The 24,260-nt window shown below is 41.3% G+C and overlaps 1 protein-coding gene across 7 annotated transcripts in view; it reads right to left on the bottom strand.

The window, feature by feature from the left end:
* The window catches only part of SFXN1 (sideroflexin 1), a 51,595-nt gene that overhangs the window by 7,593 nt on the left and 19,742 nt on the right, over nt 1-24,260 (bottom strand). For 3 of the 7 annotated variants that reach the window (XM_063604714.1, XM_057302380.2, XM_034960988.3), the window contains exons 3-9: nt 12,934-13,075; nt 11,934-12,032; nt 10,616-10,691; nt 9,952-10,037; nt 8,570-8,697; nt 5,502-5,551; nt 155-204 (exon numbers count right to left, since the gene is read on the bottom strand). In XM_063604714.1, the coding sequence (XP_063460784.1) occupies nt 155-204; nt 5,502-5,551; nt 8,570-8,697; nt 9,952-10,037; nt 10,616-10,691; nt 11,934-12,032; nt 12,934-13,075 (631 nt within the window). Of the gene's footprint in view, nt 1-154; nt 205-5,501; nt 5,552-8,569; nt 8,698-9,951; nt 10,038-10,615; nt 10,692-11,933; nt 12,033-12,933; nt 13,105-24,260 lie in introns of all 7 variants that reach the window. The other 4 variants (XM_063604713.1, XM_034960985.3, XM_034960984.4 and 1 more) reach the window with 2 other exon arrangements.

Raw genomic sequence — 24,260 nt, 5'->3', positions numbered from 1 at the left:
TTACTTCTATTTAATTATTTGGGGCCATGCATTCCAGATGTTCTGAGATGGCCTCATTTTCAAAATTTGTATCCCATATTACCCAGTCACCTTTCATACGCTGTGTATTTATATTTTAAAATAAATTAATTATGTAAAAGTAATTTCTACTCACCAGAAGCCAACTAACCCAACTTGAATGGGTGCACTCATCCATGGGAACCTCTGTGTTGAGAAATAAATGGCTTTGAATACTTTTTATACAGGGTCTTAGAGGCAATTTCTTCTGATTAACTGGAAGGAACCTCTCACCACATTTCAAGATTCAGATAGAATGTGGTTAGTGAAATTTGGGGGAAATGCTGCAACAAGGGTGTTAGCCTAACTTCCTGTAACCTTCTTTGATCTGTAAATCAGCACACACGCAAAGATCAAGTGGCTTCTATTTTTTCTCCCAGTCCCCCATTTAATCTGAGCACTGCTTGGGTATATAATGGAGGTGGGGAAGTAGCTGTCATTTAATTGTAATGAATCCCCTGGCTGGGGAGGTAGGACAGCCTGGTACCAAGGTCTCAAGTCTCCCGCCTTCCGGTTAGTTCCTGACTGTGGCGAACCACAGGCAGAGCCTAGCCTCTCCAAGCTTCCGTTTCCTTGTGATGGTACAAAATGAACATCATTAACAGCTTCCTAAAAGTGTGTGGATGAAGACATGCCAGATCACATTCATAAAGCACCTAGTATGGTGGCTGGAACATATCAGAAACCCAACAAATGCTTACCATCCCTCACCCCACTTTGCACCTCGTCTTTCTTGGTTTTAGTTGCTGTCAGTATGGTTAAAACTATTTCTGGCATAAAACATTTTTGCTAGTCACACTTTTTTTTTTTAATGGAAATGAACAAGTTGGTTGATCTTCTGGAGAATAAATGCTGTTAGATTTTTAGTTTTAAAAAAGGAGTAGTACTTAAATACACAATAAAAAGAGTGATGAGATATATGGTTATATAAATAAGGCCACAGAAATCACTGCAACCAAGGTGTGAGCTGGTTGTAATGAAATCAGTCAGCTTAGTTAGGAGTCAACACAAGCTGTTAGAAGACAACATGCATGGGAGGCATACCCTGGTCCCCAAAGAGACTCCTCTGGAGAAAAGGTTCATCAGGAGGGTTGGCGCAAGGGGGGAAAGGGATGGATTAGAGAGGAAGGGAGAAGCATCGTCAAGGAAACTAGTCTTCACAGGTTACACAGAGGGGCCCCTCTCCTCAAAAGATAGAATGAAAAGGAAAACACTGTATCTTTGGCAACTGTCTCTGTTTGATGATGAAGGATTGTCATAAGGAGATGCTAAATACTCCCCAGCACTTCCTAGCCAGGTGACATCTGGGCTGGGACAGATTTGGTGATGGGAGGGTAAACATAGTACTTAGCGAAAGCCTGTGCATGGATGAACTTGACCCTGTGAGAGCAGCCTCCTCATTGTAAGTAGACTCTGGTCTGCAGCAAACTGGGCTAACCTGTTACTCAAAAGAGAGCAGCTGTGTGCCACCTTGGAGGTGGGCATGTGCAAACTACGTGCTGACTGTGGCTCATGCAGAGGGTTTTGATGGAAAGGCTCTTTGCACAGCCAAGGCCCCTAGACAATTTCAGTATCCTGCAAAACTCAACCTGATGCCATGTCTTCTTCCAGCACCACCCCCGCACCCCATCCTGCCTTATTCACCCCTACCTTGCAACTAGAAAGTCTGATACTACATTAGTCAGCTGAGGATGTTTGGTGTTTCGCTAGATATTCACAACATTTCTCAAGGTAGGAACATATCTTACCTAACAGAACTGTGCAAACAGAGCATGTTTAGATGAAAAATCCAAATGAATTAAAGAGAGTAATTATATGTTTAAAAGATACATATATATATGTGCATATATATATATGTGTATATATATGTACATATATGTGTGTGTATATATATATGTACATATATATATTCAATGAAGTAAAAAGCTCAAAAGTCAGGCTGGGTGTGGTGGCTCATGCCTGTAATCCCAACACTTTGGGAGGTTGAGGCAGGTGGATCACAAGGTCAAGAGATCAAGACCATCCTGGCTAACATGGTGAAACCCCGTCTCTATTAAAAATACAAAAATTAGCTAGGCATGGTGGTACATGCCTGTAGTTCCAGCTACTCGGGAGGCTGAGGCAGCAGAATTGCTTGAACCCGGGAGGCGGAGTTTGCAGTGAGCCAAGGTTGTGTCATTGCACTCCAGCCTGGTGACAGAGCAAGACTCGGTCTCAAAAAAAAAAAAAAAAGCAAAAAACCCCCTGAAAAGTTAGTGACTCTAAATTCTTTCTCCCCCAGTGATCTTTTTCTAATAGCTTTATTGACATACAACTGCCCATATTTAATGTAAGTTCTGACATACATATGTGGCTGTGAAGCCATAAGCATAATCAAAATAATGAAAATATTCACCACCCCGAATGTTTTTCTTGTTCCTTGTACCGCTTTGCAGTTCCTCCCTCTTCCATAAACCCTGCACCCCATTATATGGCAACCTCTCATCTTTCTGTCACTAGATATTAGTTTACATTTTCTAGGACTCGATATACAGTATCTATTCTTTTGTGTAATTACTTTGAGACTCCTTCATGTTGTGTGTAGCACTAGTTTGTTACTTTTTATTGCTAAGTATTCCCTTGTATTCACAAGGTGTTTATTTATCCATTTTCCTTTTATTGGCATTTGAGCTGTTTCTAGTTTTTGGCTATTACAAATAGAGCTGCTATGAATATTTGTCTTTTATGGACATGTGCTTCTATTTTTCCTAGGTAAAGATCTAGGAAGGAAATGGCTGGATCATACGGCAGCATCTGTTTAACTCTGTAAGAAACTGCCTCACTATTTTCTCACATGACTGTACCACATTAATTCTCACCAGCAGTGGGGAGGGTTTCAGTTCTTCCATTTCCTCACCAACACTTGCTATGATCAATCTTTTTAGTTTTTGACATTCTAATAGGCATTTAGTGGCAGCTCCTGTGGTTTTAATTTAGATTTCCCAACGACTAAAGACACTAAGCATTTTTTAGGTGCTTGAGAACTGTATGTACTTGGTAGAGTGTCTGTTCAAACCTTTTGCCCAGCTTAAGTGTTGAGGGTCCTTTATGTATTCTGGACACAAGTCCTTTATCACATACGTGCCTTGTAAACATTTTTCCCCATGCTGTTTCTTCTCTTTTCATTTTCTGTATAGTTTTAAAGAACAGAATTTAAAAAATCCGATGAAGTCCAATTGATCAATTTTTCTTTTATGGACTGTGCTTTTTGTGTTGAGTCTAATAAGTCTTTGCCTAGCCCGTGTTCTATTGTATTTTCTTCTAGAAGTTTTACAGTTGTAGACTTTTACATTAGATTCTATGAATCACTGAGAGCTAATTTTTATATATGGTATAGTCAATTCCTTACACATTGCCTACATCCCAGCCAACCTAACCATCCACAAACCTCCAACAATTCATGCTCTGTGTACTTGCTGAGCTTCTGTAGAGCACGTGGCCCTCAGCCAGTCCTCTTCAAAGAAGTCTCTGCTCACCTACACCAGTTGGGTAAGATACCTCCTATGCGCTCCCCCTGTGCCCCAAACTTTAAACGCTGCGTATTTTAACAACGTGTCTTGCGCCTCTTCCCCATATCATGCTACATGCTCCCTGAGATCAGGGGTCATATCCTCTTTCTGGGACTCTAGTGTCTACCATATTGCTTGGCATAAACAAGCATTCAGCAAACGGCTGCTGAAAAAAACATGAATGAACAAATAAATGTTACATTCCCATTCAATTAGCAGTCCTGAAAGCCTACTGAGTAGACACAGCAGTCTACTTTTATAAAAGGGAATATAAAAGAATGAGAACTTAAGGAACAAGAACTAGCATAGGACCCAAACTATATCAATTTCACTCCCAATGAAAGTGCCATCAAGAATGACCCAAGTTTAAAGTGACAACAGGAACTATCCTTCAAGAAAACTGTTCACAGAAGCACCAGATTTTAGGCGGTGAACTTCTTGGTTTACTGCAAAAATTTCCGTGAGTCACCTGCCCACAGCTGATGTGTTTTTTCCAGCTCTCCACTTGGGGAAAGATAAGGCGTAGGGGGATGGATGAGTCATGCTGAATGCTCCCCAAGCATCACCGTTTAAAAAAGCCCAGAATGTTCAATTAGTTTCATGTTTGCGGAGGAGTCTGGTCATTTCTAAGGTAAAAGCCCAGATAAGTACCTCCTTGCAGAGGAGGCACACCTGGCCCTGGGGCAGTGGGAACAAGCAGAAGGCCAACCAAGGCACACCACTGCATGGGCATCATGAGCTGCCAAGGAAGTGACCTCTTCAGCCTTTGCGGAAGAGGCATGGTGAAGCCCGCCTTCACAACAGAATGTGAAAGTGTTTTGAACGTGGAAAAGTAGGGATTTTAATATAAGCTGCCTCTGTGTCTATTTTAGCAATGACTATACTATCATTTCTGTCCTATGGTCCTCTCTACATGGGTGAAATGCAACACCGACATATACCAGCAACCGTGAACTTGGGGAGTGGTAGGTATGTGTGGGTAGCTTAACGGTATTTAGCCATTACTTTTTCAGAGCAGTATCTCTCATTGAGGTCTGAAGGAGTACAGCTACAACCAGGCCTCCTTGTAGCCAGTGAGGTGCCAGGACTGAGCCATGAGCTGTCCTGATCATCTCTCTGGACCTTCACAATGGGGTTCTGAAACCAGTGGGCCCTTCCATGTGGGGCGTGGGGCAGGTAGGGGGCTTCGGTGGGAAGAGTAGGCATGGCGACACACTTCCAAATGATGATCAAAATGTACAATACCAAGCAAAGCTAAAAAAACCACAACTTAAGATGAAAGTGGGGAGAACACAATAGTTATTCATCTTATCATTGTGTAACAGCCTAGAACAATGCGGCAATGGTGGGCTAAGATGGGGCTAACTGCTTTTATCATTTGCCAGCTCCTTCGCATGAGAAAATGCCAGGGTACATCTACAGAAATTTCCATCTGTCACAGCAAGAAACTTATGCAACACGCCCAACTATGTCTTCTGTTCAGTGTTTGTCACTGAGATGAGAGGAACTGTGCTAACTGTTCCCAAACTGAGACCCCATGAAGCTGCTACTCCGAATGATTTTTTTCATTCCTGATAGGATGACTACTGACTTGTACACGTGTCATTCCAAATTCACATCATCTCTTCATTTTTATCCAGCCAGGCATCCAATAGCTGACTGTGTGTGTAACTGAGTTACAACCTCTCAATAGTGGCAGTCTTTATTTACAAAAAGCTTTTTCAAATATCTGAGATTAGAAATAAAATCTTCCTGGGAACATCTTTTTATTTACATAAGAGCCCAGGAAACCGGCCTTCGGCTTCTTTACTGTTTAGGTAGCAAATAGTCTATACGGTTTGAAATCTGAAAAGAAATAAAAAGGGTTGGGAAAATGACAAAAGAACCACAGCTTACCTTCAAAAAGGCTTTCTTTTCCAAAGTGTTCATAATGAATGGAGGGATGGCTGGAAATAAAGACAGATCCACTTAAATCTTTATTTAATGCCAATTTTCAGCTTACATTTTTTTTTCAACCATTTGACAGAAAGCTTCTGTCACTTTTAGGCTATTTCCACTGTCACAGTAAAAACAGTTTGTAGCAATTCTTTAAATTATTACATTTGAATTCATTAGATTGAGAACTGTTCTGATTTTCTAAATTTTTGAACAGTAATATCACATCTTCTGCCAGCCAGAAAGTTTTATAATCTTGAAAAGAACTTTACTTTTAGGTTTAAGTAGGCAAAAATAAAAATATCAGGAACTTTTTCTTCCTATATTAATAAAACAAAGGGCACAAGGCAGGGAGGATGGTGTAAAGAATCCTGCCTTGGAGTCAGGCAGAAACTGCTTCCGTACAGGCTAGACCAGGGGCCCCAACCCCTGGGCCATGGACTGGTATGGATCTCTGGCCTGTTAGGAATAGGGCCGCCCAGCAGGAGGAGGGCAGTGGGCAAGTGAATGAAGCTTTAGCTGTATTTACAGCTGCTCCCCATTGCTTGCATGACGCCTGAGCTCTGCCTCCTGTCAGGTCAGCGACCGCATTACATTCTCACAGGAGCCTGAACTCCATTGAGAACTGCACATACAAGGGATCTAGGTTGCCCGCTCCTTATGAGAATCTAGTGCCTGATGATCTGTCACTGTCTCCCATCACCCCCAGATGGGACTGTCTAGCTGCAGGAAAACAAGCTCAGGGCTCCCACTGATTCGACATGATGGTGACTTGTCTATTTCATTATATGTTACAATGTAATAACAATAGAACTAGAGTGCACAATACATTTAACGTGCTTGAATCATCCTGAAACCATCCCCTTGACCCCTGGTCCATGAAAAAATTGTCTTCCATGAAATGGGTCCCTGGTGCTAAAAAGGTTTGGGACCGCTGGGCTAGACCACTTGCTAGCTGGGTGACCCTGGAGAAGCTACCTAACTTCTCTGAGCCTCAGCTTTCTGTTTTCTTTTTCTATAAAATGGAGGAAATTGGAGACAATACTGCATGTAAAACACTGGGTATGCGGTGGACAGCATTCGTTCATTTGCTGACAACTTTTATCAGGCTAAACTGTCATATCCACTACTTCAATATGTCAATTACTCTTATAAATTGCACTAGGACAGAAAGATTGTATTTCTTCTCTGGGGACTAAATAGTGTTTAAAATAACCAAATCACTAGAAATGGATTTGTCCGTCTGGGCTGGCTGAACTCTAAGAGGAGTAAGGCAATTCAAAACAGAAAAGACCACAATCAAAAGCAAACCCAGGGCCGGACATGGTGGTTTACAACTGTATACCTAGCATTCGGGGTGGGTGGATCATTTGAGCCCAGGAGTTCTAGACTAATTGGGCAACATACCAAAACCCTGTTTCTACAAAATATACAAAAATCAACTGGGTGTGGTGGCGCACGCCTGTAGTCCCAGCTACTGGGGAAGCTGAGGTAGGAGGATCACCTGAGCCCAGGGAAGTTGAGGCTGCAGTGAGCCATGATCACAGCACTGCACTCCAGCCTGAGGGACAGGGCAATATCCTGTCTCAAAAACAACGACGACAACAACAAAACAAACCCAGGGCAGAAGCTGGAGCTGCAACTTCGATTTCAGCAAATCTGGAAATCAGGGCTCAGTAGGAACACCGGGGTGGGCTCCATAGCCTCCTTTTAGGTTAGTGACAAACGTGCTGGTCCCTGGACTCAGGAGATGCTTTCCCATGTTTCAGGACTGTGGCTGTGCAGCCACCCCTACAGAACACATTAGCCTCAGGCAGGGCACCAAGGCACTCCTGCGTTAAACCAGATAATAGCAGTTTTCCCCCAATTTGCTGGAATGTGAATATCATATTCCTCAAAGTTTTCCTTCATGCACTTTTCTTCAACTTTTGTTGCCTGCTCTTCCTTGCCTGCTGATGAGCAGTCACAGTGACAAAAGGAATTTAAAAACCGCAAAAAAGTATCAATGGATGACTTGACAGCAGCTGATGAAGTATACTTCATTGGAGAGCTTCATTTTAATTGCCAAGCGCTGTTTGCATTCAGTTTAGATGAAAATTAAACATACTAATTTCTGGTTTTTTTCTGTGAAGAGCACTCTAACTGCCAGGCCCTCTGATTTCTCAGTCTGAGAACTTTCTTTAGGCCCCTGGTCTGAAGGTAGCTCTAAGCAGCCTTAGGGTGGACTAGAGATTCTCAGCAGAACTAAATACAATGTAGACTTTCTATTTTTGGTCATTCTGACCCCAGTCCCTATAGGGAAACCTGAGCAGTTGCTTGGCACACATTTTATCAGTAGCTGCTCTAACCATTCCAATTTGCTCCATCAGTTCCTTCTGATCAAATTCCCACTGTATGGCCCTGGTCCAGCCCATCACTGCCTCTTGCCTGGATTACTGAGGCAGCCTCCCACACAGCCTCCACTGAATATTCTCGTTCTCCCTCAGCCTATTCTCAACCCACCACCCAGAGTCACACAGACAAAACCTAAGTCAGACTGTGCTGCTCCTGTATGCAAAACCCTGCCTGGCTTCTTACCTCTCAGACTAAAACCCAAGTGTGAAACGCCAGGGCTGCCATCCACGCTCTGCCATCTGTGGCCTCCTGACTTCCTTCCTACTGCTCCCCACCCCTCCCACTGTGCCCCAGCTGCACCTGCACCCGTAATGCCCGCAACACACCAGGCAAACTCCTGCCTGTGGTTCCCTCTGCCAGAATATTCATCACCGATACCCACTTGGCTCACTCCCACACCTCCACCCAGTGCTCTTCCCCGGCTGCCCTACCCACACGCCCTAGCCCCACTGCCCCCTTGCCCTCATCACCACTGCACATACTATATACTTTATTTACTTGTTTATTTTCTGCCACCCCCACTGGAAGGCAATTTCCACTAAGAGGTGCGATATTTGTGTTTGTTTTCTGGTTCATGGATCCGTGAACGCTGGTTCAACCTGTATTTATGGAATAAATGACAAAGTCCTGCTAACCCATGCCAGGGGCTGCCATGAGAATCCTGGATACGACAACTTGCGTGATGGCTTGTTTCGCAGCGTTCGCCGACTCCCCCAAGCGGTTCCCATTCTCATCCGTGACGGGAATGCCAACTTTGAGTTCCCTGCAGAGCAAAACACATACAGAGAGCTCCACCAATGCCTTCAATAAACGTCCTGAAATAGTACTATGTTGGGAAAGATCAAGCTTCTACTTAATTCAAATAGCCACTCAAGTGTCATTTTTGGTACTGACACATTTTTTTTTTTTTTTTTTTTTACAGTCTCACTCTGTTGCCCAGGCTGGAGTGTAGTGGTGGCTATCTCCACTGACTGCAACCTCCGCCTCCCGGGTTCAAAGCGATTCTCCTGCCTCAGCCTCCCGAGTAGCTAGAATTACAGGCGTGTGACAGTGTGCCGGGCAATTTTTGTATTTTTAGTAGAGACGGGGTTTTGCCATGTTGGCCAGGCTGGTCTTGAACTCCTGACCTCAGGTGATCCACTCGCCTCGGCCTCCCAAAGTGCTGAGATTACAGGCGTGAGCCACTGCGCCCAGCAGACACATCTATTTTTAAATACCATGGGCAAGTTTAATCCTCCTTTGATAGAAATAAAAGTAAAACAACACTAGTAAACTTTTAAAACAGGGTGTACCTTTTTCAGGAACAATATGATTCAAAGGGTGGACACACTAACTTCAATCTATGCTCATGTGCAAATTTGAGCAACTTTCCAAATGAGAAACAGATATAATACACAGCATTATTAAGTCAACAAACTTAATATGCTGACATGGAAACAGTCACTCGCACATGGCCCTACTGTATATTTATTAACTATATTTACTAACACGAAGTATAACTTCTACTGTTACCCCTGTTTTTCGTTATCCATTCCAAAATACTTTTGTTGTTCTTTCTTCTTTAATTTTTGCCAGTTCTAAAACAATACTTCCAAAGATACAGAATAATGTACTTTAAGCCCCAAAAGAAAATTCTGGACGAAAAAAAAAGGAATCTATTTTAGAGAACAAACTTTCTTTGGATAGACTTTGTCCAACCCAAGCACAACTCAATGAAAGCTTGAGATACATCTTTTAAACTTTTTGTTATACAGACACAGAAAGACTATTCCAGCATCAGCCCCCTCCCTGCACTCCTCAGTCTGCTTCAATAATCAGTAACTCATCGCTAAGCTTGTTTTCTCAAGACACCCATCCTCATCCCCAACCCCAGAGTATTTTGAAAGAAATCCAAGATCTCATATAATTTCACCTATACATATTACAAAAAGCATTTGAAAGTTTCAACAAAGCTAATTATTACAAGAGACTCTCCTGTCAAGCACACGTCCCTACTAAGAGTGCATATTCGTCTTACCTTTGCCTCATTAATGGAATATTAATGCAATTAGCAGCAGCTACGGCAGCAAAGGGAACAAAACGTCCTATCAGTGGTGAGACATGCTGCAGAGGAGAAAATTTCAAGAGCTTTATCTTATTTTTCCTGTACTAGTGAATGGAAATAACTTATTTCTTCTTGAAAACTCTGAAAAATGCAGAGTCCCATTTGCATAGAAACTCAGGCCAAGAATGCTTTCAAAACTTTTCCTAGCAGTATTTGTGTATTTCCCACATGGGTGTGCTGGGACCATGCAAGCTTCTAAGGCCTTGTAGCTAAGTGTGGTTGCAGGAGTATGGGCTTTGGAGTGGAGAGAGAGAGAGAGAGATGCTCTTGCCTCTCTTCAGAGCTGTGGCCTGAGGCACACTGCCCTCTGCAATGCCTCTGGGGGGCTGTCAGGATGGGTGAACATTTAGCACTTCGTACACAGAGTCAGGCACAGACCACAGTCCTGGTAGGTGTTATTGGTGACAACTCTTCCCAAACTTATTGGAAGATATAACTAAAATATGCAGCTGAAGATAAGCACTATAACAAGAAAGCCATATGACTTGAACTAGTTTAAGAAATAATAGAGGGATTTAGAGCCAGGCAGGTGATAACAAATTAAGCAGCTTTATTATGGAAATAAAAATCTGAGTACCTTGGTCAATGCATTGAGTCCTAGAGCTGTTGCTACGGCACCAGTTGTTGCAGAAACGTAAGCTGTTCCCAACTCACTGAAAAGAAAAAAAGATATCGTGTAGGCGACGAGGGCATGTCAGGAAACTCTGGTGCAACATTATTTGAAGAAATAAAAGGGAAATATAAAAGATCATGATTCAGAATGAAGAGTCTACAAAACATTCACTATCACTCCACAAGTAGGGGAATCTAGAGAAAAAGCAAGCAGATCCATAAACAATGGGATTCTTCACACGTATCTTGACTATAACTCCAAAAAAGTAGACATGTATTCTTTGAAGTGAGTTGGTTAAAATAAATAAACAAACATACAGACTTTGTATTCGTGAGAAGGAGGGGAGCTGTGTGTAGGAAGCTATGAATACAGGGGAATGCATACTGGGCTAAATGTTTGGGGTATATTTGCTTAAAAATATTTCTCAAAATATTAATATACACACTGAAAGCAAAAATGAAATGCTGCCATTTAAAAATGATATCTTAACTGTATAAAAATACTAAGTCTTATCGTCCAAAAAGTATAAAGCCCAAGCAATTCTCTCTTCTTTTAAAAGAAATTTTAGTTGCAATAAACACTGCTCGGTTGCAGATTTCAAGATCCTTTGTTCCATATAACAATAGTAGAAGAATATGTGTTGTCAAAAGCAATTTTAAGTGATAAAAAAGAGAAGCACTTTTCTTTCAAGTGTAATACAATTATGCTAACTAACGTTTTTGGTTAACTAATCTTGTGAGCCTATTTTTTTTTTTTAACAGGTGACAAAAAATTAAAACTCATTGCTTTCTTTTGGACTACACAGATGAGCTATTTTAAAAACATATCAGATATAAAGGTCACACCGCCATGGTCTCCCCTTGATTTCTGCAGAGACTACACTTTGTCTCCTCTACTTTTAACGTTGGTGTCTGTCAACTCAGGCAGAGTAGATGGGGGAACAGCCTGTCACTTATCAGAGGCCAGGCCGGTGCTGCCTGCCATGTGTTCTACAGGGCCATGAGCTCCAGGGTGAGAAGGAGGTAACATCCTACCAGTACCTCCAAAGGCACAAGTAATGTCTGAGAAGGCAGGCTGGAAGAAGACTGTTTTCTTGATAGGGAGAGAGAAAATGAAACACTTTACTTTAAAAAAGAAAAAAAGCTACAAAAAAGGATGCTACATAATATTCTGAACAATATAAAAATATGCACACATAGGCTTTTTTAAACAGGAGAGTATCACCACTTAATAAAATGAAGGTTGGAAAACTGCAGAGAGTGGTCAATTCTCGTAGCCTTACTTGACAGTGAGGGGTGCGTCTCCACTTCTGTTGGTGTAATTGACGACGGCATTGAAGGACTGGTTAATCCACTGCCAGAACAGCACAGCCGGCGTAGTCCTAAAACAGAGGCATCCGTCACATACCCACCATCACTGGGCCCAGCCGCGGCATGGAACAGAAAACGTGAACACCAGTAACCAGAGAGGAGACGTACTGGGGAAGGGAGAAAGCCACAAGGCCACACAGGCTTAGGATCTGTGTGCTGGGCAAGCTTTTATTCTCTGGGATCATCAGTTTCCTCATTCCGTAGATATAGATAACACCAAGCTCAGAGGGTTACTATGAGGATGAAGTAAGATAAAATTTGTAGAGAGCCTGGTACAGAATAGACATTCAATAAATGCCAGATCCCTTCTCTTGGGGAAAAAAGATACAATTTGTAGGCTAAGCGGTCCTGGGCCCTCCTAACAGCACTTGCAATGCTATATGTCTATGTCTACACATACACCTTTAATGTGCCTATATCTACACTTATACCTATACCTACACCTATATGAATGGAGTCAAAGGAGAATTTGCCTGCAGACTCTTTATTTTCTTTCTCCACTTCATTCTCTTTTGGGGCTAAGATTTAGAAAAAAAATTCAACCTCCTTTTGAACAACTAAGAAGATGCTATTTAGCAGAGGGGAAGGGTTAAAAAAAAAAGAGTCCCAGAGTAGCAACATTCAAACATAATGGAACTAAAAGCGAAATGACTTCTTTTCTTTTACATCAATAATACCCCATTTTTTGTTTCTTATTGTCTTCAATTTTATTTTTTATTGTATACACTAAAGGAGTTCAACATGATGTTTTGATTCATAAGTACATTACGGAATGATTCAATCAAGCTAATTACCTTGTCAGTTCATATACTTATGAAATAATACTTATTTCAACAAAATTATTTACATACAAAAATATACTTTGAGCTTCTGTAATGGCAAACACACTGTTGCTACATATTCATAACATACCTGTAAAACGTCATCATACAACCTGTGATGGTCATGTTCATGGGAACCTGGGCTGACATTCTTCCTATCAAAATCATCTTCTCACCAGTGTCAGGATGAAAAGCTGAGTCATAGATGTACTTTGCTCTCCACAATTCATTTTCTGTAAGACCAGGAGGAACAATTCCTTGCCTAAGAAAACAACAAATAATATGGCAATTGCTCATTTCAAATATCTCCCCAGTGTCCTAGAGACAAGTGGCTACAAGGTTTTAAAAGTTTATGCTCTGGCTGGGTGTGGTGGCTTACGCCTGTAATCCCAGCACTTTGGGAGGCTGAGGCAGGTGGATCACAAGGTCAAGAGATCGAGATCATCCTGGCCAAGACGGTGAAACCCGTCTCTACTAAAGATACAAAAATTAGCCGGGAGTGGTGGCACCCGCCTGTAATCCCAGCTACTCAGGAGGCTAAGGCAAGAGAATTGCTTGAATCTGGGAGGCAGAGGTTACAGTGAGCCGAGATCGCACCATTGCACTCCAGCCTGGTGACAAAGCGAGACTCTGTCTCAAAAAAAAAAAAATTTATGCTCACCTAAAACACTTGTGCCTAGATGGAGTGACAAATTTGTTACATATAGTCGGTAAAAATTTCAAAACATACAGGACAATAAACACTTAAAATGAACATTTCAGGCTGGGCGCGGTGGCTTATGCCTGTAATCTCAGCACTTTGGGAGGCTGAGGCAGGAGGACTGCTTGAGCCCAGGAGTTCAAAACCAGCCTGAGCAACATGGTGAGACTCTGTCTCTACAAAAAAATAAAAATAAATAAAAACTAGTCAGGCATTGTGGCATATGCCTGTGGTCCCAGCTACCTGGGAGGCTGAGGCAAGAGGATCACTTGAGCCCGGGAGGTTGAGGCTGCAGTGAGCAGTCATCATACCACTGTACTCCAGCCTGGGCAGAGAAAGACCCTCTCAAAAAAAAAAAAAAAAAAAAAATCAAATCTATTCATCTCAAATTATCTGTAGTTTGGAAAAGCCAGGAAAGAAATTATATATAGGGAATAGGAAAGCATTCAATTTTGAAATATTCTTCAAATGACATATTTTATAATGTATTTTGAATTTGTAAACTCTAAAATACTTTAAACAATTAGACAAAAGTTATGGTAATCAAGGATATTAATTCATTTTTATACCTATAGAATGAAAAGCTAGTTCAGGAAGAATTTTTTTTTTTTTTTTTTTTTTTTAAAACAGGGTCTCACTCTGTCACCCAGGCTGGAGTGCAATGGCATGATCTCAGCTCACCGCAGCCTTGAACTGCTGAGCTCAAGTGATCCTCCCACCTCAGTTTCCTGAGTAGCTAGGACTATGGGCATGCGCCACCATGCCTGGTTAATTTTTTTGCATTTTTTGTAGACACAGGATTTCACCATGTTGCCCAGGCTGGTTCTGAACTCTTGGGCTTAGGCGATCTGCCTGCCATGGCCTCCAAAGGGCTGGATTACAGGCGTGGGCCACCATGCCCAGCCTCAGAAGACTCTTGATGAAAAAAAAATTAGGTACCTCATTCTTTACTTCTTCCCTTTATCAAAGAAGCACATATTCATTGTCAAAAATTGAGAAAACACAGGAATCCATTAGAGCAATTAAAATCACTCAAGTCTTTACCTACTCATCTCCGCTGGTAATGTTTTCATGCATGTATTTTCAGTCTCTCTTCTAGAAGCTAAATGTGATGTGTTTACTTAAAGGCATCACACCAGACCTGCTGCTTTATAACCACCTTCTTCATTCAGTAATATACTGTAAACATTTCTCTCTGTCTTCAGATATTCTTCTATATAATCTATACTGGGTTGAACAGTGTCTCCCCCAAAATTCATGTCCACCTGCAACCTCAGAATGTGACCCTATTTGGAAATGGGATCTTTGCAGATGCAATTAGTTCAAATGACGGCATACTGGATTAGAGTGGTCCCTAAATCCAATGAATGGTGTCCTTATAGGAAGGCCATGTGCAATCATACACAGAAGAAGGCCAAGTAATGAAGGAGGCAGAGATGACAGCAATGTACCCATAAGCCAAGGTGCACCAAAACATTCCTAGAGCCTCTAGAACCTTGGAAGCCCCAGGAAGGATTCTTAGAGGGAGCATGGCCCTGTTGACCCCTTGATATCAGACCTCGAGCCTCCATAACTGTGAGGCTCAAGTTGGTGGCAATTTGTTATGGCAGCCTTAAGAAATTAATAGGCTGGGCATGGTGGCTCACGCCTGTAATCCCAGCACTTCAGGAGGCCAAGGTGGGTGGATCACGAGGTCAGGAGTTCAAGACCAGACTGGCCAACATGGTGAAAACCTGTCTCTACTAAAAATACAGAAATTAGCCAGTGCAGTGGCAGGCAACTGTAATCCCAGCTGCTCAGGAGGCTGAGGCAGGAGAATCACTTGAACCTGGGGGGCAGAGGTTGCAGTAAGCTGAGACTGTGCTACTGCACTCCAGCCTGGGCAACAGAGTGAGACTCTGTCTCAAAAAAAAAGAAATGAATACACCATCTTTTTAAGTACTGTATAGTATTCTCCTACATGATTATAAGATACTGTAATATATACCAATCTCCTAGTGTTGGGCATATTAATTGCTTCTAATTTTACTCCATTTGTAAAGGATGAGGAAGTAAATAAACCCTCATACATAAATCTACCCCCACATCCAAGATTATTCTGAAAGAAATGAGTAAATATGCTGGAACAAAAGCTATGTACAACATTAAAACTTTGGCTATGTCTTCTATCTTTTTTCTCTACTTGACTAGTCTTTTTTTAAAAAATCACCATCCACAGCAGCATCATTGTTATTTATGTAATTTGTACACGTATTTTATACACTGCGATTAACCCCAATTTTTATTTTTTTGGTTGTGTTATCTGCTGTCCTGAAAATTATTATTTTTATGTAATCAGGTAGGAATAAAGTTTCTATCTAGAAAGATTATACAAATGTTCACCGATATTTCTAGCATTCTCAGAATAGTTGTTTTCTTTTTGTCATTTAGGTTTTTAATGAATTTGGAATTTATCTTAATATGAAAATGTGGACCGAGCACAATGGCTTACGCCTGTAATCCCAGCACTTTGGGAGGCCGAGACGGGCAGATCACCTGAAGTCAGGAGTTTGACACCAGCCTGGCCAACATGGTGAAATCCCATTTCTACTAAAAAATATAAAACTTAGCTGGGCATGGTGGCAGGCGCCTGTAATCCCAGCTGCTCAGAAGGCTGAGGCAGAATTGCTTGAACCCGGGAGGCGGAGATTGCAGTGAGTCAAGACAGTGCCACTGCACTCCAGCCTGGGCAACAAGAATGAAACTAAGTCTCAAAAGAAAAGAAAAGAAAATGTGAAACGTTCTTAACTTTCTCTTTTGGCTGGCCTGCATCAGTTGAGAGTTTGTGAATACCAGCCTTGATTTCTAGACTTTCTATTGTGTTTCCACTTATCTACACATTCTGATGCCAATACCCACCATTTAAACTTGACAGTCAATTTTAATGTTGGGTAGAGCAACCGTCCCACACGCTATTTTTCTTTTTCTTTTTCTAAGATGCCTTATACTAATTTATTCTCCCAGATAAACCTTAGAATTATTATTATTATTATTATTATTGAGACGGAGTTGCACTCTTGTCGCCCAGGCTGGAATGCAATGGCGCGATCTTGGCTCACTGCAACCTCCACCTCCTGGGTTCAAGCGATGCTCCTGCCCCGGCCTCCTGGGTAACTGGGATTACAGGCACCCGCCTCCACATTCAGCTTTTTTTTTTGTATTTTTAGTAGAGATGGGGTTTCACCATGTTGGCCAGGCTGGTCTTGAACTCTTAACCTCAGGTGATGCCCCTGCCTCGGCCTCCCAAAGTGCTGGGATAACAGGCATGAGTCACTGCACCCGGTCAGAATTATTTTATCAGTTTTACAGGTGATCACAATTGTAATTTGACTGAAATCGTATTAATCTGGAGAAAACTGACACCTCTACAATCTCCAGCCTTTCTCCCCAGGCCTACTGCACATTTCTCCATTTACTCAAACTTAACATGATTCCAAATGTTTTCATCATTGACGCAAATTTCTGGGTGCGTTTCTTCCCAAGTACTTTACATTTTTAAAAAATTGTTCTGGCCGGGCGCGATGGCTCACGCCTGTAATCCCAGTACTTTGGGAGACCGAGGCAGGTGGATCATGAAGTCAGGAGATCAAGACCATTCTGGCTAACACAGTGAAATCTCGTCTCTACTAAAAATACAAAAAATCAGCTGGGCGTGGTGGCGGGCGCCTGTAGCCCCAGCTACTCAGGAGGCTGAGGCAGGAGAATGGCGTGAACCCGGGAGGCAGAGCTTGCAGTGAACCAAGATCGCGCCACTGCACTCCAGCCTGGGCGACAGAGCAAGACTCCGCACCCCGCCCCCTAAAAAAAAATTGTTCTTATGAAGTGAATAAAAAACAATGTCTAATTGCTTGTTGCTTTTATACAGGAAACTACTGTTGTGTCTATTATAAATAGCCCCCTCACTGTATTTTAATTTGTTCTATGGTTGTTCAGTTGGTTATGGTCTCTTCTTTTTTTTTTTTGAGATGGAGTCTTGCTCTGTTGCCAGGCTGGAGTGCAGTTATGCAATGTTGGCTCACTGCAACCTTCACCTCCCAGGTTCAAGCGATTCTCCTGCCTCAGCCTCTGGAGTACCTGCGACTACAGGTGTGCGCCACCATGCCCGGCTAGTTTTTGTGTTTGTAGTAGAGACGGGGTTTCACCACGTTGGCCAGGCTGGTGTTGAACTCCTGACCGTAGGTGATTTGCCTGCCCTGGCCTCCCAAAGTGCTGGGATTACAGGCGTGAGCCACCTCGCCCGGCCGAGTATTCTCATACATATTACATACATTATGGAAAAAAAACAAAGGGCTCATGTCCAAGTTTGGGAAAAATGATTAAGCAGCTTTATTTTCACTCCTGGACTTTTTGGAAACTTCGAACAGTTAATAGAATGTGACATTCTCAAGAGCGGAATGCAAACTTTCTCAAATTTGACTACCAAAATCCTCTCCCTTTTTCTCTCTGTCTCTCTTGATCCCTCTCTCCCTTCCCCCACCCACCTCTTTTCTTTCTTTAAGTATTCCATAGGATTCCTTTTTTTTTTTTTTTTTGAGATGGAGTGTCACTCTTGTTTCCCAGGCTAGAGTGCAATGGCGCAATCTCGGCTACTGCAACCTCTACCTCCTGGGTTCAAGCAATTCTCCTGCCTCAGCCTCCCGAGTAGCTGGGATTACAGGTGCGTGCCACCATGCCTGGATAATTTTTTGTATTTTTAGTAGAAACGGGGTTTCACCATGTTAGCCAGGCTGGTCTCGAATTCCTGACCTCTGGTGATCCACTTGCCTTGGCCTCTCAAAGTGTTGGGATTACAGGCGTGAGCCACCACGCCCGGCCAGGGTTCCTTTCCTTTAGAGGTCTTTTTGGGAAGTTCAGCTCTAGTGTTCCATTATTTCGTGCATTGCTCACTACTGATGTGGGATATGCATTCTTCATAATTAAAGAAGTACTACCCATTATGCCTAGCTGATTAATTATTTTATGGGAAATAGATATATAATTTTACCTTCTTTTGGGCATCTATCAAGATGTGGCTTTTTTGCTCTGACATATTGATGTGATAAATTACACTAATAAATGTCCTAAATATAAATCACCTTTTCATTCTTGGAATAAATTCTACCAGTTCACGTTTTAACACAAGGTTGGATGCTATGTGTTGGTGTTTTATTTTGGATTTTTGCATTATCAATTTGTAAGACAGGCCATTGTTTCTTTTTGTATTTTTTTAAAATCATTTATTGTATCAGGGTTGCAATGAACCGGGAAGCATTTCCTTTTTTTCTATGATCTCGTAACATTTTAAAATTAAATCAGCTTTATTAAGGTATAATTTAAATACCATAAAAGTCATCCACTTTAAGTGTCCAATTGGCTAAGTTTTGAAAAAATATACTCAGTGGTGTAACCGCCCCGGAATTGTGGTACAGGATATTTCCATGTCTCCAACAGTTCCCGTGGGCCCCTCTGGAGTTATTTCCTCACTTCCTGCCAACCAATGGATCTATTTTCTAACACTATATTACCTTTTCAAGAATTTCACACAAATGGAATCATACAGTGAGTAGATATATATTTTGCGTATTTTGTGTCTGACCTCTTTCACTTTGCATAACACTTTTGAGATGCACCCTGTTGTTTATATGAGTTGGTTAATCTGTTCGATGGATGGATGTACTAGTTATTTATTTATTTATTATTATTATCATTTTGAGATGGAGTTTCGTTCTTGTTGCCCAGGCTGGAGTGCAATGGCGTGATCTTGGCTCACCGCAACCTTTGCTTCCCGGGTTCAAGCGATTCTCCTGCCTCAGCCTCCCAAGTAGCTGGGATTACAGGCATGTGCCACCATGCCCGGCTAATTTTTTATATTTTTAGTAGAGACAGGGTTTCTCCATGTTGTCCAGGCTGGTCTTGAACTCCTGAGCTCAGGCAATCCTCCTGCCTCCACCTCCCCAAGTGCTGGGATTACAGGCATGAGCCACTGTGCCCGGCCAGTACGTTATTTATCAATTCTCTTTTTAGTTATTCTGAAACTGCTTTTGCAAAATTATAACTAAGGAAATTATGACAGTGAAAGAAATCAGAACTAACTGACTCTATCTTGCTTGTAATCCTTAAGCTGTTCTTTTTCATTCCTGGGCATAGGCTGAACTAACCTTGGGAAGGAATTCAGTTCACGGTCTGACTCTGAAACAAAATTGATAACACCCCCCAAGACCCCCTTCTTGCCTGGGGTCCAGTCTGTCTTTACAGGACTACCAAATTAGCTACAAGATTAGAAATTACAGTTTAGGGGTCATGCAGTCTCTGGCTCCAAGAATCTGAACCTCCCCAAATTGCTCCTGGGGCTAACATCACCGTATTGTAAAACCTAAGATCAGTGTTTGAGATATTTTGCACTTTGGATCAGCTGACACCATCCAGACCAGTAATCTGGCCCAACCAGTTCTGCCATCGCACCCAGGAAGAGAAGACATTAAAAAACCTTGCTTCAACCCTCTATGAGTCCATCTCCAACCTGACCAACCAGCACTCCCCACTTCCCAAGCCCCTACCCACCAAATTTTCTTTAAAAACTCTGATAATCGAATGCTCATTCAGGGAGACTGATTTGAATAATAATAAAGCTCCGGTCTCCCTCACAGCCGGCTCTGCATGAATTCCTCTTTCTCCATTGCAATTCCCGTCTTGATAAATCGGTTCTGTCTAGGCAGCAAGTAAGGTGAACCCCCACTGGGTGATTACAAAGTCTAGTAGGTGAAGTAGGTGTGAAGTAGCATCTTCTTGTGGATTTGCATTTCCCTAGTAACTAATATGCTGAGCACAGTTCCATATGCTTACTTGCTATTCCTGTATTTTCTGTGGTGAAGTGCCCTAAGTCTACTCAAATCTTTTGTCCGTTTAAAAAAATTGGGTTGGGTAATTACTGGATGGATATAGTTCAAGTGATATAGTTCAATATTGATAAGAGTTCTTTATATCTTCTGGATACAAATCCTTTACGAGATACAAGTTTTGCAAATATTTTCCTTGTCTGTGAATTGCATTTTTATTTTCTAAACAGTGTCTTCCGTCATAAAAAGACTTTACTTTTGATGAAGTCCAATTTATCAGTGTTTTTCTCTTCTTTCCGTTTCAATTGATCATTGTTCATTCTTATATCTTATCTAAGAAATGTTTGCCCATACTGCCGGGCGCGGTGGCTCCCGCTTGTAATCCCAGCACTTTCGGGGGCCGAGGCGGGTGGATCACGAGGTCAGGAGATCGAGACCATCCTGGCTAACACAGTGAAACCCTGTCTCTATTAAAAATACAAAAAATTAGCTGGGCGTGGTGGAACGCACCTGTAATCCTAGCTACTGGGGAGGCTTAGGCAGGAGAATAGCTTGAACCTGGGAGGCGGAGGTTGCAGTGAGCCAAGATCGCGCCACTGCAATCCAGCCTGGGTGACAGAGCGAGACTCTGTCTCAAAAAAAAAAAAAAAAAAAAAAAAAAAATCTTTGCCCATATCAAAGTCATAAAGATTTTCTCCCGTTTTCTCTAGAAGTTGAATAGTGTTAGCTAGTATATTTAGGTCTACTATCCATTTCAAGCTAAATTTTGTTTACAGGATGAGTTAAGCATCAAGAGCCATTTTTTATACAAGAATCTAATTTTTCCAGAACTATTCATTGAACAGAGTATCCTTTCCTCATTGAATTATCTTGGCTCCTTTACATAAAATCAGTTAACTATACACATTTGTGCCTATTTCAGGATTCTCTTCTGTTACGTGGATCTAAATGTGTCTCCTTACAACAATGCTAAACTGTCGTTACTACGAGAGCTTTATAGTCAGTCTTAAGACCAGGTAGTGTGAGTTTCTCAGCTTCATTCTTTTTCAAAATTGTTTCCAATATTCTAGGCTCCCTGTATTTCCATATAAACGTTAGGAGTAGCTTGTCAGTGTCTAAAAAGAGCCTGCTGCGGTTTTGATGATTACAATGAATCTTACAGCAATTTGGGAAGAGATGACATCTTAACAATATTGAGTCTTCCAATACAGGAACACTGTATATCTCCAGTTTTTAAAAAACCCAAGCTCTGTTTTTTTCTCTGTAATTTGCGTGTGTGTGTGTGTGTGTGTGTGTGTGTGTGTGTGTGTGTGTGTGTGTTGGTGTACAGGTATTTTATATATTTTGTTAAAGTGATCTCCAAGTACTTAATATTTTTGTTGCTACTGAAAATGGTATTATTTTAAAAATTTCAAAATTACAGTTGTTAATTGCTACTAGATAGGAATGAAATTGATTTTTGTATATTGATCTTGTATCTTGTAACCTTACTAAACCCATTTATCCTAGTTGGTTTTTTTGTAAATTCTTTTTTTTGAGACAGAGTCTTCTCTTGTCACCCAGGCTGGAGTACAATGGTGCAATCTCAGCTCACTGCAACCTCCACCTCCCAGGTTCAAGTGATTCTCGTGCCTCAGCATCCCAAGTAGCTGGGATTACAGGCATGCACCACCAGGCCTGGCTAATTTTGTATTTTTAGTAGAGACAAGGTTTCACCATGTTGGCCAGGCTGGTCTTGAACTTCTGACCTCAGGTGATCCACCCGCCTTGGCCTCCCAGAGTGCTGGGACTACAGGCATGAGCCACTGCGCTCGGCCTGGTAAATTCTTTCTATATAGATGATCACGTTTTCTGTGAATAAGGAAAGTTTTACTTTTTCATTTCCTATCTTTGTCTTTTTTGAAAAAAAAAGTTTAAATTTTCTCTTATTGCCCTAGTTAGAACCTCTAGCACAATGCTGAAGAAAAGTAATGAGAGCAGAAATCCTTGCCTTGCTCCCCAGTCTTAGGAGGAACATGTTCATACTTTCACCATTAGGTTCGATGTTAGTCGTAGGGTTTTTGTAGTTGTACCTTCCCCTTCTATTCCTAGTTTGCTGACAGCTGTATCATGAATGGATGTTGGATTTTGTCTGCTTTTTCTGCATCTACTGATATGATAATACGGTTTTCTGTTTTAGTCTACTGATACAGTGATTTTTAAATGTTAAACCAATCTTGCATTCTTGTTATAACTCCACTTGAGTTCTGCTTATTTTGGGTATTGCCCTTTCTGGGTAGATTTGTTAAATTCTGTTAAGAATTTTTGTGTCTATGTTTATGAGGGGTGTTAGTCATTTTTCCTCTAATCCCTTTTTCTGGTTTTGCATCAGGGTACTTGTAGCTTCATGAAATGAATGATGAAGTGTTTCCTGACTCTTCTGCTTTCTGCTGGAGTTTGTGGTTTGATATTCTTTTTTTTTTTTTTTTTCTTGAGACAGAGTCTCACTCTGTTGCCCAGGCTGGAGTGCAGTGGTGCCATCTCGGCTCACTGCAACCTCCGCCTCCTGGGTACAAGCAATTCTCCTGCCTCAGCCTTCCGAGTAGCTGGGATAACAGGCATAAGCTACCACACTCGGCTAATTTATGTATTTTTAGTAGAGACGGGGTTTTACCATGTTGGCCAGGATGGTCTCGAACTCCTGGCCTCAGGTGATTCACCCGCCTCAGCCTCCCAAAGTGCTGGAATTACAGGCGTGAGCCACTGCGCCTGGCTGGTTTGATATTCTTCCTGTGAAAAAGTTCTTTCTTTACCTGTGTAAAGCCATCTGGCCTTTGAGATTTTTGTGGGAAAGATTTTTATTTTATTACCATCTTGCTATTGTTTTCTGTTTGTCTCATCTCCTCCTCATTCCTTTTTTCCCCCCTTTCCCTGCCTTCTTTTGGATTGAGTCAATTTTGGTAACCTATATACTGTATTCATAGAATGTTATATATTTCACTAAGATTTTTAAAATCTTTAGCAAAAAAGCTATATAGTAGGCTTTATTTTTATATTCTATTTCTCTTTTAGGTAGCTTTCTTACTCCTTTTGTTATATATTTTGAGTTTTATTTGTTTTCTTTAGATTGGTTAGACTTACCAGAGGCTTATCCTTTTCTGGATTTATCAAAGGACAATTTCTTACATTTATTTTTTAATCCTATTAATTAATTTCAGACTTTTAAAATGAACTCCTCTCTGTTTTGAAAAGCAGTGTATGTAGTAGTTAACAGCATGAACTCTGCGGTCAGATCGTCTGGATTTTAATCCTGGCTCTACCACCTACCGCAGCAGGATTCTGTTACCGCCTCCGTTTCTTAATCTGAAAAATGGAAATAACATTATCTACCCTCAAAGGTTGTGAGGGTTAAATTAGTAAATGTGAAATGATTAAAGCCGTCAGTATCCAGCACTCAGGAAGTACCTTGCAGGGTTTACTACTTTCCTATTATTCTGCTGTTCTCTAATTTCTTAGGCTGGGTTCTCAGTTCATTCATTGTCAGCTTTTATTGTTTAATCACAGAGATATGTAAAGCTATAAACTTTCCTCTGAGTACAATTCCTTAAAGTTTCTTATTAATTTTCTCATTAATAAGATTAATTAATAATTAATTTTCTCATTAATTTATCATTGTTTTTACTTTGTGATTTTATTTGTTTTGATCAAAGAATTAAAAGAGCATAAAAATTCTAGTGTGATTAGATGATCTATCAAAGATGATAAAAGGTATGTTAGAATTTCCTACTACAATTGTGGTTTTTTTTTTTTTTCTTTTTGAGATGGAGTTTTGCTCTTGTCACCTGCGCTGGAGTGCAGTGGCGCGATCTCGGCTCACTACAACCT

The sequence above is a fragment of the Pan paniscus genome, chromosome 4 (assembly GCF_029289425.2).
Source record: "Pan paniscus chromosome 4, NHGRI_mPanPan1-v2.0_pri, whole genome shotgun sequence".
Taxonomy (NCBI): domain Eukaryota; kingdom Metazoa; phylum Chordata; class Mammalia; order Primates; family Hominidae; genus Pan; species Pan paniscus.
This window is presented reverse-complemented; position numbering and strand designations above follow the sequence as displayed.